The sequence below is a fragment of the Erythrolamprus reginae genome, chromosome 1, assembly GCF_031021105.1.
Source record: "Erythrolamprus reginae isolate rEryReg1 chromosome 1, rEryReg1.hap1, whole genome shotgun sequence".
In the NCBI taxonomy this organism is placed as follows: domain Eukaryota; kingdom Metazoa; phylum Chordata; class Lepidosauria; order Squamata; family Dipsadidae; genus Erythrolamprus; species Erythrolamprus reginae.
Window position 1 is genome coordinate 291,333,168 of NC_091950.1, and position 15,416 is coordinate 291,348,583.

At 44.0% G+C, this 15,416-nt stretch overlaps 1 protein-coding gene across 1 annotated transcript in view; it reads right to left on the bottom strand.

The window, feature by feature from the left end:
* The window catches only part of MMS22L (MMS22 like, DNA repair protein), a 104,165-nt gene that overhangs the window by 7,560 nt on the left and 81,189 nt on the right, over window positions 1-15,416 (bottom strand). The window contains exons 20-21 of the mRNA XM_070764781.1: window positions 11,394-11,563; window positions 294-502 (exon numbers count right to left, since the gene is read on the bottom strand). Of these exons, the coding sequence (XP_070620882.1) occupies window positions 294-502; window positions 11,394-11,563 (379 nt within the window). The remainder of the gene's footprint in view (window positions 1-293; window positions 503-11,393; window positions 11,564-15,416) is intronic.

The following is a 15,416-nucleotide window of genomic DNA, read 5'->3' on the forward strand; positions in this document are numbered from 1 at the left end:
CCCTGGGCCTGAGCTTCACACTCCCTTTGTGACTGGCTCTCCGGAGACAGATAGGCACAAACGAACTGGTAGCATTTCACCCCTAATACACTGTGTGTTCTGATTGAATTAAATCGATCCAGATATTTTTCAGCTAAAATGTTCTGGCCATCCCCCCCCCCCCCCCGCCCCCCCCCCCCATATCATGCTTGTCTTGCTTTCAAAGTAAAGACACCAACGTTTTTTTCCCCTCCACCAATTTAGCTATTAAAACATTCTAATGCCAACCGTTGATTTTGTTTTCTGGATGCTACCTGATAACTTGGATAGAGGTCTTGTGTAGATGAATGGCCTCTGGAGTGGCAGCAGAACTGCACAATGCCAGCGAGATGGGATGATGCCCGGTTCGAGACGACAGAAGAAGAAAGCGGCCCAAATACTGGCGAATCACATCCCGTAGCAATTGGTTCAAATAGGCACTCTGGCTTTGAGACTGGCAATGGCAACATATAAAGGACAAGCCCTATAAGAAACCGGACAGGAGAAAATAATAATTTGCCACATTCAAATTGTGTGAATGTAAAACATCACTATCATCAGGATGTCAAACAAGTCTACTGAAAGTAGAATCTGCTGGAAATACCCTGGTGAGAATTCCTGATGGCAGCACTATCCCAACATATCTTAAATTTCCAAACATATCAAGTGGGTGTTTTATGTCTTAAAACGTACAAAAAAGGGATAAGATCTTTGTTCAAAAAATCCCAAGAATTATTTCTGTATTTGCTGTTTTGTTTCTGTTTTTAATAGGAAAGTGAACACAAGAACAAGGGGACACAATCTGAAGTTAGTTGGGGGAAAGATAAAAAGCAACGTGAGCAAATATTATTTTACTGAAAGAGTAGTAGATCCTTAGAACAAACTTCCAGCAGACGTGGTTGGTAAATCCACAATAACTGAATTTAAACATGCCTGGGATAAACATATATCCATTGTAAGATAAAACACAGGAAATAGTATAAGGGCAGACTAGATGGACCATGAGGTCTTTTTCTGCCGTCAGTCTTCTATGTTTCTATGTTAGAGCTTGGTCATTTCCATTTGCTTTGTCCCATATCTAGGACCAAGAATATTTTTCCAGTGTCAGGCAGACGGGTTGCCATAAAGGTAACAATGACTTAGGTCATTAACTTAGGTCATGAGACCCAGGTGAAAAAGGATTCCTCTTGTAGCTGAGGGTAAGAAATTTGAAGTATCTTCTGATTGTTGTTCTCTATTCCCACGTATACTTAAATCACATACCTGTGGGCTAAGATTTTTTTATTCATTTGTAGCCTGTCTTTATTATTTTTACAATAACTTCAAAGTGTAAAACATACCCAACATAACTTCCTCCTATTTTCTCCACAACTCTGTGAGGTGGGTTGGTTTGAGAGAGAGTGACTGGCCCAAAGGTCCCTTAATGAGAATTATTGAACAACTTTTAATTGTAAGCAATATGCTATTCATATTCTTGATTTAATGGTATATTTAGTTTTTGATTTATTTTAAAGAAATGGTAATTGAGGCAATGAAATGTTTTATATATAGTGATTTATTTTATATTGTAAGTACAGTGTATATCTTGAAAATATATACTATACCAATAAAATCAGCCGATAATATCATCTCAGTCTTTTTCAGTTTGATGTAATGGTTAAAGTGCTGATCTGGAAACCAGGAAACTATAAGTTCCTGTCCCACCTTAAGCATGATAATTTAAGATTCATTACACACACACACACACGGCAGGGGCCTGAGTGCGCCTCACAATCAGAAGGCTCTGAGTTCGATCCTAAGTAGAGACAGATGTTTCTATCCCTGGGCACACTGAGAATAGATCTGCTGAACACAACTTTGCACTGGCGAAAGGAAAGGCATCCAGCCATTAAAACACCCTGCTAGTTCCATTCAATTATATGGAGGTTTCTATCCATATTGCGAAATCTTTATTTCCGTGTCTTTAGTGTACTTGTACTATGTTTCTCCGAAAATAAGATCCGTAAAAATTAAGGATCTTAATTTACAATATTCAAATGAGGCATACAATTTATCATGCAATATTATTATTATTATTATTATTATTATTATTTATTTATTTATTTATTAGATTTGTATGCCGTCCCTCTCCGCAGACTCAGGGCGGCTCGCAACAGAGATAAAACAATATGTAATAACAAATCTAATATTAAGTCTAAAATAACAATTTTACATTAAAAGCCTAAGAACCCCATTATATAAGAAACATACACACAAGCATACCATACATAAAACTGCATAGGCAAGGGGAGATGTCTCAGTTCCCCCATGCCTGACGGCAGAGGTGGGTTTTAAGAAGTTTACGAAAGGCAAGGAGGATGGGGGCAATCCTAATCTCTGGGGGGAGTTGGTATAAAAGTTCCAAACAAATTTTAACATATTATTTGATCATTAGTATAAAATGCCTAGCTTAAATGAACAACAACACTTACATTTTGCATATTTGACCAAAAATTCAATTATGCAATTCAATTGTGCTAGAATAACTGACATAAACTATGTTCGCATAAGTCATAAAAGAACGAAACAAAATAATGCCTTGTTTTGGGATACTAGTTGTTGAAGATCACTCATCCATGGTTAAAAACATTTTTTTCTTATCTTGCAATAAGAATAATTATCCAATAATTTAATGTTTTAATGTTTAATGAAATTGATATTTAAAATCTTTGAATTAAAAAATGAAAAGCAATGTCAGGAAACCTTTTGTTATGGACCCCAATATTTTACAGCTTATTAAAAAAAAAGCCATGAATGCTTCAGAGTATTCATTTCTGATCCTTTTCCTTATTCTGTATGAAATGTAGGCTTGTTTTACATGGAATAAAGAATACTCTGTTCATGACTTTTTGTTTGTTCTATACATTTTTTCCCTTCCTATCTGTTTAAACAGATTTTGTTGAAAACACTTTCTAAGATTAACAGGAACAGAAGTAAATCATGACTCCATAACCATATGGAGTTATTATTACAGAATTCATGAAGAAACCTATATTGAATTCACACTAGCAAAATGATCAAGTGAGAACTAGCATGTGAATATTGAATTCACACTAGCAAAATGATCAAGTGAGAACTAGCATGTTACCAGCAGAAGGTAACCTTCTATCACCGCCACTGCCACCATGGAGCACTGCTTTGCAGGGTGGCCAAAGGGCAAAGAATTGGGGGGGGGGAGTTGAAGCCCCATAGCAGTTGTAAGTGGGCACAGGCCGCCAAGTTTTCAAATTTTGGTCTTGTGACAGTGGGGTTTGCTTGCAATGGCTGTTAACTTCTGGAACTGGATAATACACTTCACATGTTCAGCACCATTGTAACTTCTGATAGCCACTGAACAAATGGCGATTATATGAGCAATATTTGTAATCAGTGAATGATAAATAAGCAATCAATTACTTCACAAGTGCAGTTTTCATTCTTTTAACCCTGCTGTTCTGTTCGAAAAAACTTCCTAATGTTATGTTCGGGTCACATACGACCCGGACCAAAAACTCTTCATTTGAAGTGTTTATGTTTGGTCAATTTGAAAACTTTTTTCACTTGGAAAGTAGTCTGAACATTTCTGCACACAATGATATGAAAATTGAAATGAAAAAAGTAAATCTTATTGGTTTATTTTGCGGATATATTGCATGCCCCCCCGTTTTTGTGAATTTTTTCAATTTATGGATAGTTTTGCTTGCAAAATCCATTCTATTTTATTAAAGTTGGTGTGGGATTGGTAGCTTGAACATTTCTGAACATAATGATATGAAAATTGAACTGGAAAAATTGATGCATATTGGTTTATTTTGTTGATGAAATGCATGCCCCTCCGTTTTTTTGAAATAGTCTTCACTTTATGGATAGTTTTGCTAGCAAAATCCATTCTATTTTACTAAAGTTGGTGTGGGATTGGTAGCTTGAACATTTCTGAACATAATGATATGAAAATTGAACTGGAAAAATTGAAAAAATTGAACTGGAAAAATTGAAAAAAATTCACAAAAACGGGGGGGGGGGGAGGCATGCATTATATCCACGAAATAAACCAATAAGATTTACTTTTTTCATTTCAATTTTCATATCATTGTGTGCAGAAATGTTCAAACCTGTTTCCAGGTGAAAAAAGCTTTCAAAAAGACCAAATATAAGTACCTAAAATGATCAATTTGCAGTCCGGGTCAAATAGACCCGGGAACATAACATTAGGGAGTTGTTTTTTTTTTCAGCAAGAAAGAAACCCCCCACCCCCCAAAAAAAATTCTCATAGAGAGAACCCCTGAAATGATGAAAACTCATGGAATTTCAAGTTTCAGATATGCAGGGAAAATGTTTTACAGGGACTCAAACTTGGTTTCGGGTCACATACGACCCGAACAGAACAGCAGGGTTAAACACATAAGGGAGAGAAATGTGCCTACGTCAGGTTATTTGAACAAGTAGCAAATACTTTTGAGACAATTAAAATCAAGCCCTGAGCAACATGTAATCACCCCCTCAATGTTGCAGTACTCGTGAGTTTACTGACATATGCATGAGCATTACTTCGATTATGCAAACACACACATTCTATAATTTTTTTTAACCCAACATTTTTTATTTATATGTAATTCAAGGTGGCAAACAGACATAATACAGTGATACCTTGTATTACAAACTTAATTGGTTTTGGGATGAGGTTCTTAAGGTGAAACGTTTGTAAGATGAAACAATGTTTCCCATAGGAATCAATGGAAAAGCGATTAATGCGTGCAAGCCCAAAATTCACCCCTTTTGCCAGCCGAAGCGCCCGTTTTTGCATTGCTGGGATTCCCCTGAGGTTCCCCTCCATAGGAAACCCCACCTCTGGACTTCCATGTTTTTGCGATGCTGCAGGGGTATCCCAGCATCGCAAAAATGAGCACTTCGCTGGCAACAGAAGTCTGAAGGTGGGGTTTCCCAGCGAAGGGAGCATCAGTAAAATCGCAGCATTGCAAGAACACCAAAGTCCTTGAAACCCCACCTCTGGACCTCTGTGTTTTTGCAATTTCACTGAGGCTCCCCTCGCTGGGAAATCCCACCTCCGGACTTCCGTTGCCAGCGAAGCACCCGTTTTTGTGCTGCTGGGATTCCCCTGCTGGCGGCGGTGGGTTTAGAAGGTGAAAATAGTTTGTAAGAAGAGGCAAAAAAATATTAAACCCCGGGTTTGTATCTCGAAAAGTTTGTATGACAAAGCGTTTGTAAAAGAACCGTTGTACCTACCTGAACGGTCTTCTCAGTGCACTGGAAGGAGAGTCCAACATGGGTATTACTCCAATCCTATTGGTAGAGACTGAGTTAAATTTACATATTAACTAGCACCGCCCCCTCTGCTCTTCCCATGAGCCAGTTTTAAAAACGAAAGAAACCATTGTAAGAGGATAACCAAATTTTATTATAACAACTCTTAACTGATAACTGACCACTCCGGCGTCCCTGTACCCAAAACTAAACTGGGTGGGTTTGGACTCTCCTTCCAGTGCACTGAGAAGACCGTTCAGGTAGGTACAACGGTTCTTCTCCATTGCATCTGGAAGGAGAGTCCAACATGGGATATACCAGAGATTTACGGCCCATGGGAGGGAGAAGGTCTTGTCAGGGACGTTGGAGATAGGCAAACCCTTTGTAAAACACGCCTCCCAAAAGCTGCCTCTGCTGAGGCAAAGGAGTCCAACTTATAGTGTCTTATGAACGTTGATGGTGCCGACCACGTTGCAGCTCTACAGATGTCATCTATGGACGCCTGGGTAGTCCAAGCCGCCGAGGTCGCCGCACTCCTCGTTGAGTGAGCAGTCACTCCCGTTGGTACTGATTGATTACGGGCCTTGTATTCCTCCGCAATACATTCCCTGATCCAACGACTAATGGACACTGATGACACTCCAAGTCCCTCTTTATCTGAAGCAAAGGAAACAAACAACTTTTCCGATTTCCTAAAAGCTTCTGTGCGTCTGATGTAAATCTTGACCGCACGGCGTACATCAATCTTATGCCACCTTAATTCCGATGGGTTACTGCCGTGAGTGCAAAAGTCTGGAAGAATTAATTCTTGTTTCCTATGAAACTCTGAATTGACCTTCGGAATGAATGAAGGGTCTAATCTCAGCACTACTCGGTCTGGATAAAAGACACAAAGGTCAGGTCACACCGATAAGGCTGCTAACTCTGACACTCTCCTTGCTGATGTAACGGCCACTAAGAAGGCTGTTTTAATTGACAATGTCCTCAATGGTATAGATCTCATAGGTTCAAACGGTGGCTTGGTCAAGGCTCTGAGAACCAATGTAAGATCCCACGAAGGGAACCTCCGGATCGGTGGAGAATGTTGGTTTGTTGCTCCCCGTAGAAAATCCTTCACCCAAGGATGGTAAGCTAAAGAGCGAACTCCCTCCACTCGTATCATGGTCGCGAGAGCCGCCACATGTCGTTTCAAAGTATTGGGTGTTAGTCCCCGATCAAGACCAGTCTGCAAAAACTCCAGAACTGTAATGACCGACGCTTGTTCAGTGTTGATGCTTTGTTTGTCACAGAAACTGCAAAAGGCCGCCCATGTGGTCTGATAGATCCGAGAAGTAGATGGACGCCTTGCAGCCTGCATAGTGTCTATGACCTTCTCTGGTAACTTCAATCCTCGTAACCTGACCCGTTCAAGTGCCAAACGGTCAGTTGAAGCCACTGGGGATCGGGATGTTGGAGTTCCCCTTGGCTGAGGGATATCATGTGATCCGGGATCCTCCAAGGGGGTGACATCGATAGTGCCACCAGGTCGGAGAACCACGGTCGTCGAGGCCAGTGTGGGGCTACTAACAACACCTCCGCCCTCTCTCGCAGTAGCTTCTCCACTACTCGCGGTATGAGATTCGTCGGCGGAAATGCGTAAAGTAGTCCGGGCGGCCAGGGTGTCCGGAGAGCATTGATTTCCTCCGCTCCTGGCTGTGGGAATCGAGAGAAGAACCTTGGAAGCTGGGTGTTCTGGTAGCTGGCGAAAAGATCCACCGTCGGAAGACCAAACCTCATTACCGCCTGTTGGAAAATGACCGGGTCCAGCTTCCACTCTGACTGATCCAACGTGGACCGGCTCAGCCAATCCGCTTGTGTATTGCTGATTCCCGCGATGTGTTCCGCTGCTAGGGACCGTAGATGTTGTTCGGCCCAGCGGAATAGCGCCTCTGTTTCTTCCATGAGACGCTGCGACCGTGTACCCCCTTGATGATTCAAGTGGGCCCTGGTCGCCACATTGTCCGTAAGAACCAACACATGCTGTTGATGTACTAAGGGTGCAAATGTCTGTAGGGCTAGAAACACTGCCCTCAGTTCTAGAAAATTGATATTGACGGAGGACAGTTCTTCTGCCGTCCACAGGCCCTGAGCCATGTGAGCTCCGATGTGGGCACCCCATCCGGTGAGACTGGCATCGGTGGTCAAGATGATCTGATCCTTCGTTTGGAAGGGGGATCCTCTGCTGATCGCGGCAGACGTCCACCACTTTAATGAGTCTCTGACCTTCCGGGGTAAATGAACCGTCCTGTGGCAATGGCTCACCTTGATCCTTTGAGCAGGAAGCAGGAACCACTGCAGTGTCCTGATATGGAACCTGGCCCAGGGGACTATGCCAATGGCGGAGACCAGGGTTCCTAGTATCTTTGAAAGCAGTGAGAATGGAACCGGTCCCCGCTGAACACTGGATATCAAACGTTTGATGTTGTCTTGCCTCTCCTGTGAGAGCGACACTGTGCCCTCTTGAGTGTCTATAATTGCTCCTAAGTGTAGGAGCCTGGTGGTCGGTACTAACTGGCTTTTCTCCACGTTGACTGTGAAGCCATGGAGTTCCAGTGTACGGATTGTCTCGTTGAGGTCTTTCTCTGCCGCCAGTTTGGACCTGGACAAGACGATAATATCGTCCAGGTAAGCCATGAGTCTGATGGATCTTGCTCTTAGACTGGCGGTCAATACGTCCAAGAGCTTCGTAAACGTCCGTGGAGCCGATGACAGGCCGAACGGCATTGCTCTGTATTGGTAATGTCGTTCCTCGGTGTAAAATCGGAGAAACCTGCGATGTTCCGGATGGATGGGGACGTGCAGGTATGCCTCCTTGAGGTCGATGGATGTTAAAATGTCCTGTTTCCGGATGGAAGCGAGAATGGTCTGCAGCGAATGCATCCTGAACCTTCGGTATCTTACAAATAGGTTCAGTTGCTTGAGGTTGAGGATCAACCGGCAGCCTCCGGAGGATTTGGGTACGATGAAAATCATGGAGTAGAACCCCTTGCCCTCCTCCGGCTGCGGGACTCGCTCTATAGCACGTATATCGAGCAGGTGGGTGATCTCCCTGCGTAGCTGTAGTTTCTTTATAGTGTCCTTTATTAACGGGCAGCGTAAGAAGCGGCTGGGCGGTGGTTGGAGGAACTCCAGCTTGAGCCCGTGTGTGACTGTGGCTAGGGCCCATTGGTCGGAGGAGGTTAATTGCCAGACCGCGCTGAAGCCCTGAAGCCTGCCACCCAAGGGTTGGGGGGCCGCTGAGTCACTTCGTGCGCTTGAACCCTCTCTGGGTGTTGCCGCGAAACGGTCTCCTGGACTGATGATAGCCTCTCGGCCTGTCCTGAAAGGATCCGCGGTCGCTCCTATAGGTCTGATTGTATTGACCCTGGGAGAAGGAGCGCTGGCCCTGGTTGGAAGTGGTAGGATCCCAGCGAAAGGACTGACGCCTTGAGTACGGAGTAAACCATCTATCTGGTCGTCTGTTGGCCCTGGGAAGAACCTTCCTCTTATCCTTGTCCTCCACTAGTACCTTTTCCAACAAATCTCCGAAGAGAGTGGAACCCTGGAAGGGTCCGGAGGCTAGGCGCCATTTAGACTTAAGATCAGCCTGCCAGTTTCTTAGCCACAAAAGCCGGCGTGATGACAGCGAGGTTGCCATGCTCCTCGTGGAAAACTTGGCCGCGTGAAGAGTAGCGTCCGCCGAAAACTCGGTCGCCGCCAATAATTTACTTAAGTCCTGGCGGAGACGTCCATCTTCGGGTCCTAGTCGGGATTGCATCTCCTTGATCCACATTAGTGATGCTCGATTGATAAATGATGCGGCTGCTGCTGCCCTGAATCCCCAGCCGGACATCAAGTGTGACTTACGCAGCAATGTCTCCGCTTTCCTCTCCTCTGGTCTGAGGCTTTCCCCGGTCTCCGAGGGGACTAAGGCACTGGAGACAAGTGTCACCACAGGTTGGTCGATTGGGGGAAATTCAAGCAGCTTTTCCACCTCCTCGTCAAAGGTGTAAAATTTCCTTTCGAGGTTGGAAGGCCCCTGTGCAGCTGCTGGTTGCTGCCAAGGCCTCTTTATGCCTTTAACAAAAATGCCGGAAGCGGGAAAGTGGTCGGACTCGGGTTGAGGTTCCTCAAGCAGCGAGGCCGAGGTCTGGCTTGTCTCAGCGGCCTCTGCCGCTTTTGCAGCGCCCGGAAGGTTCATGACCTGCTTGGCCTTAGATAACAAGGTCCGGAATAATGCAGGTTTGAATAGCCCAACAGAGGGTGTCTGATCTGGTGTAGTTTCATCCTCTGAAAACCCAAACTCCGGGTCACTGTCCTCAAACTGATCCTGTTCCTCCAACAAGGACCCCAAACCCGAGGGGGGCGGTGCCGACCAAGAACACGTGGCTTGTTGAGGGGGTCTACCGTATTGTTGAGCCCCGGCTACGTTTTGTGAGTACGCAGTTACAATGAGATCTTGCAGATCTGGGGGCAAATTTTGCCACGCCCCCGGTTGTGCTCGTAAGCCTGCTGCTGTGGGGGTGAAGGTGGCTGCTGGCCCCTGGTAGCTCAGTCCTGCAGGGCCTGCCGACCCTGGTCTAACCCAGGATGTGCTGGGCGAAGGCATGCTCGGAGGCAGGGGTTGGAACTGCCGGTCTGGGGACCAATCTCCCTCTACTTCAGCCCCTGTAGGCCCGAATGTGGTTGGGGGTGAGATGGGATCTGCAGAATGCCTCTGAGCCAGAGGAATCCCCGCTGGGGATGATTGCAAAGCTGCCTCCAACTTTTTTTCTAGCGCCTTAATGCGCTTCTCAGCCTCTTTGATGGAAGTAGATGAGGCAGAGGAATGGCCCCTGGCCTTCTCCTTAGGTTTCCCCTTGGCCTTTTCTTTGGAAGGGGCAGGAGAGCTTGGGGGATCCTTCCCTTGATTCTCCTCCATGGTACTCACAAGTGCCAGTCGTTAAGTATTAAGGCTTTCCTGATTTTTGACCTCCGGTGGTTTGTTTCTCCCCACCTCGTCAGAATCGCCAGAGAAAATGGCGCCCTCGGTCTCCTGGGCTCTGCGCCTGCGCACTAGGGCGTCTTAGCCCATTCGCGCCAAATTCCGCCTCACCGCTAGTCAATTTGGCGCCCAATGACGCTCTCGCCGCACCAGCGCTCCCCCAAAATGGCGGCGCCCAGCCTCCGCGGCTCCGTGGGCTGCCGTCCGGGTCCTCCGACCTTGGGGCCTCTTCTGGCCTCCTCGGGGGGCTGGCCTGTCACCTCGCTGTGACTCCGCTCGGTCCTGATGGCCTCGGAGCTCTCGGCGGCGGCGGTGGGGCGGCTTTCCCAGCGGCGCGCCGTTCCGTTGCCTCATCAGCTGTGAGGCGCTCGGCTTCTGCTTGCGAGCCGGCATCTAGCCTCCTAGTGGGGAGGGCGGACCTCCCCACCTTCGGCTGACAGCCTCGGTATGGCCTCGGAGGCCAGGGACCCCCAGGCTGGACGCTCCCCTACGGGGTGTTCCCACTGGGGGAATACAAAAACCCCTGGGGAGGAACGTTGGGGGTGTTGCCCGCTGAGGGCTGAAACCCCAGACCGTCTGGATCCTCCTTGTCTTCATTCCTGAAAAACAAAGAAGAGAGGATTAAACCGGTAATAACAATTTAGTCACTATTATTTTTCTTAAGCTACAACTCAGTATGTCTCTACTCATTGACTGAGTTTTTAAAACTGGCTCATGGGAAGAGCAGAGGGGGCGGTGCTAGTTAATATGTAAATTTAACTCAGTCTCTACCAATAGGATTGGAGTAATACCCATGTTGGACTCTCCTTCCAGATGCAATGGAGAACGAGGTATCACTGTACTCCCTTTTCTTCCTATTTTTCCACACAACAACCCTGTGAGATGGGCTTGGGCTGAGAGAGTGTGTGATTTGCCCAAGGCAAGGGCCAGAACTCAGACTCCTGATTTCTAGGCCAGCATCTTAACCACTACAACATCAAAGTGGTGCTTCTCTCTCTCTCTCTCTGTGTATGTGTGTCCATGTCTCTCTATATGTGTGTCTCTCTGTGTGTGTATGTTTTCATATGAACATAGTATAGAGAGACCATCGTACCTGAAGGAAAAACGGGAGATTGTCACGAATGGCAGCCAACATCACCGCAGGTAGTTCTTTATCCTGCTGAAGCACAGCGTGGGGCAAAAGCAAGCAATCTATAATACGGAACAAGAGGGGCTGCGCTTTGGAAGTAGCCAATATGGCTGCCCAGGATTTCACAAGCCGCCCTGTCGAAATAAAAACCAAAGTCAAAATTGCAAAAAGGGAGAGGAAGCATGAAGAAACATTTCTGCTGGATTACATGTCGACCGGTAACTATAGCAACCAAATAGTCACATTTCCATATATCCCGCTTAATAATCCTGGGGATGGTGAACGTCCATTTATACAGTGAACTAAAAATGAGAGTTGTGAACTTGGGACTGAAACCAGATACGTCGGGGAATAGGATACTCAAAAGAAATAATGCTAATGTATGCTACTTTTGTACTTTGTATTTACTGTTTGGTGTGATCATTTTTAATGCAAATTGCTTTCGCCTTTTGTTTTTCATTGAAAACAGTAACATAGTTGGCTAATAAATGAACAAATAAATAAATAAATAAATAAATATAAAGCAAATGTTATGAATGCACAAAACATTCAGCAACCTATTTTGAATCCCTCATCTCTTCCCTAAATAGGAAAAAGGATAGCCTTGCTTCAAATACATCAACAGAAACCTCACAGAATGACGGAGCCTGTATTAGAACAGAATGTGTGACCCACTTTCATTCCTCAGTAATTCTTTTAGGTCTGCACAGGAAAATGAATCAAAGCTAGCACTATTGATTGACTTTGAATTCCACAAGGAGATCAGTAGATTGGTTATTCTGAGAATGACGGTGTCAATACTGCCTTCATATGGTGAAATTCTTTTCTGGAATTCTGAGATATGTTTTCTGGAATTTCTTATGCTGCGTTTAACTATATATAGATATATAGTTATAATATAACTATATAGAAAGACTGATAGGTGTAAGTTACAATATTTTTATTTAATATATTTTATGTTATTTCCTAAGTAAGAGTATTAAAGTAAAGCAGAAATTAAAAAAGAACATTAGTTATTAGAAGAAAGAACAAAAATTGAAATGAAATACTATAATATACCTCTGCAGAGGTATATCAAGCAGGAAGAGGGAGATTGTGATCCCGCTATATAGAGCGCTGGTGAGACCACATTTGGAATACTGTGTTCAGTTCTGGAGACCTCACCTACAAAAAGATATTGACAAAATAGAACGGGTCCAAAGACGGGCTACAAGAATGGTGGAAGGTCTTAAGCATAAAACGTATCAGGAAAGACTTAATGAACTCAATCTGTATAGTCTGGAGGACAGAAGGAAAAGGGGGGACATGATCGAAACATTTAAAGGGTCAAATAAGGTTCAGGAGGGAAGTGTTTTTAATAGGAAAATGAATACAAGAACAAGGGGACACAATCTGAAGTTAGTTGGGGGGAAAGTTCAAAAGCAACATGAGAAAATATTATTTTACTGAAAGAGTAGTAGATCCTTGGAACAAACTTCCAGCAGACGTGGTCGGTAAATCCACAGTCACTGAATTTAAACATGCCTGGGATAAACATATATCCATCCTAAGATAAAATACAGGAAATAGTATAAGGGCAGACTAGATGGACCATGAGGTCTTTTTCTGCCGTCAATCTTCTATGTTTCTATATTTTATTTCCTCCACTTTTTAAATGTATAATATTGACACAAAGTTGATCTGGGTGAAGAACGTTTAATAAAATATGTAATAGTACCCGAAGAACCGAGGGAAGCATTTGAAAGAAAGGAAAGGAGGAAAGAAGGAAGACTGCAAATACCTTACTTAAGGGAGCAGTTCTTCAGGAAAGAGCAGAACTACTTTTAGTAATTTCAAGTAGTCTTCAACTTACAACAGTTCATTTAGTGACTGTTTCAAGTTACAACACTGAATAAAGTGACTTATGACCATTTTTCAAAAGTTTTCTCACAATCATGTGGTCAAAATTCAGACCCTTGGCAACCGACTCCTATTTATGACTGTTGCTGTGTCCCAAATGATGCAATTTCTTTTTATTGATTGATTGATTTGTCAATCAAGTATAGAATAGTGGTTTATATAAACATAGAAAGTAATAATAAAAAAATGTGACCTTCTGACAAGCAAGGTCAATGTGGAAATCAGATTCACTTAACAAGAAGGTTACTAACTTATCAACTGCAGTGATTCACTTAACAAATCACGTTGTAAGCCACCCTGAGTCCACAGGAGAAAGGTGGCCTAAAAGCTAATAAAATAAACAAACAAACAAATAAAGAAACAAACAAAGAAACAAACAAACTATGGCAAGGAAGATTGTAAAATGGGTCAAAATTCGCTTAACAAAAGGCTCACTTAGTAACAAAAATTGGGGGTTCAATTGGGCTCATAAGTTGAGGACTACCTATATAAAGATTAAGGGAAAGTGTAAGGAAAGAAAATAAGAGGACAGCCAGCAATAAAACTGATGGATTCAATCCCAGCAGCAATGGGTTCAACACTGGGGATCTGAAGGGCCAGACTGGGGACTGGGAACAGATTCCTTGGGAAATTTAAGTTATTGCGAAGGTTTATTTTCAACTTATCTAAATGTGCTGCAGAAGAAGCAGGGGTGAAGTGGTCCTGGTTCGCTCGTTCCTGTCAGTCGTCGGAGAGCTGGTCATGAAGGGAGCCTGAGGCTCCGCCCCCCCTGTATGGATGTAGCCATTTGGGTTCTTTTACCCTCTGGGCATGCGAACAGGATAAAATAACCCAAATGGCGGTGTTTGGGTGGGTGGGTTGAGCCTTACACTCCATTCGCGGTTGGCTCTCCAAGCATTTCACCCCTAAGAAGGAGTTTCTGACAATCCTAATAAATGCACATGCCAGCAAACTCTTACATGGCATTGGACCAGAATATCTCCGGAACCGCCTTCTACCGCATGAATCCCAGCGGACAATATGGTCCCACAGAGTTGGCCTTTTCCGGGTCCCGTCGACCAAACAATGTCGTTTGGCGGGCCCCAGGGGAAGAGCCTTCTCTGTGGCAGCCCCCGGCCCTCTGGAATCAACTCCCCCCAGAGATTAGAACGGCCCCCACCCTCCTTGTCTTTCTCAAATTACTCAAGACCCACCTTTATCGCCAGGCATGGGGGAACTGAGACATCCTCCCCCAGGCTTTTATATTTTATGTTTGGTATGTATGTGTTGTATGGTTTTAATTGCTGGGGTTTTATATATGTTTTATTTTTAATATTAGATTTGTTTCACTGTTATATTGTTTCTATTATTGTTGTGAGCTGCCCCGAGTCTTTGGAGAGGGGGGGCATACAAATCTAATAAATAATAATAATAATAATAATAATAATAATAATAATAAAAAACATAATCCCATTTGCACTATGTCTCCTGGCTGGTTTTATTGATAGACACTTGCAAGGGAACCAAAGGAGCAACCTGGCTTTTGTAAGTTAGAAATTCTTCTGCAGGAGAAGTTGCCTGGAAGCATTGACACCAATGGCTTTGCTTTATAGTCAGCGTTGGGTTCCTATGGGTACGGTTAGGTACGCATTATCGGTAGAAACATTTCGGATTTTTTTCTTTTTCTCCCTTCCGGGCTCTGGGAATGTTTTTCCTATCGCAGTAAATGAGGTTGAAGGTGTATAATTTTAGAAGAGCTGTGCATGGGCGTGTGTACATACATATACAGTTTATATAGTAGATAATATATATTTTTGTGTGCTTGTGTATAATATATATGTACACGTATGGCATATATACATAGAATTAAATAGTATATTTTGGATGTTGAGTAATATTAAATAGATAGGGAAATTGTATCTCTTTGAGCTAACCCTAACCCAAGCCCTTGAAATGAGTTACATCAAGTTGGCCACTTTTAAGCCAGTCACATGACCTTTAAGCCACCCCAGACACATGATCGTCAAACCACTCCCACCTGGGCACATGGCTGACAAGCCACACCCACAGTGTAGTAGTGAAAAAATTTGCAACCCTTCACTGTTTATA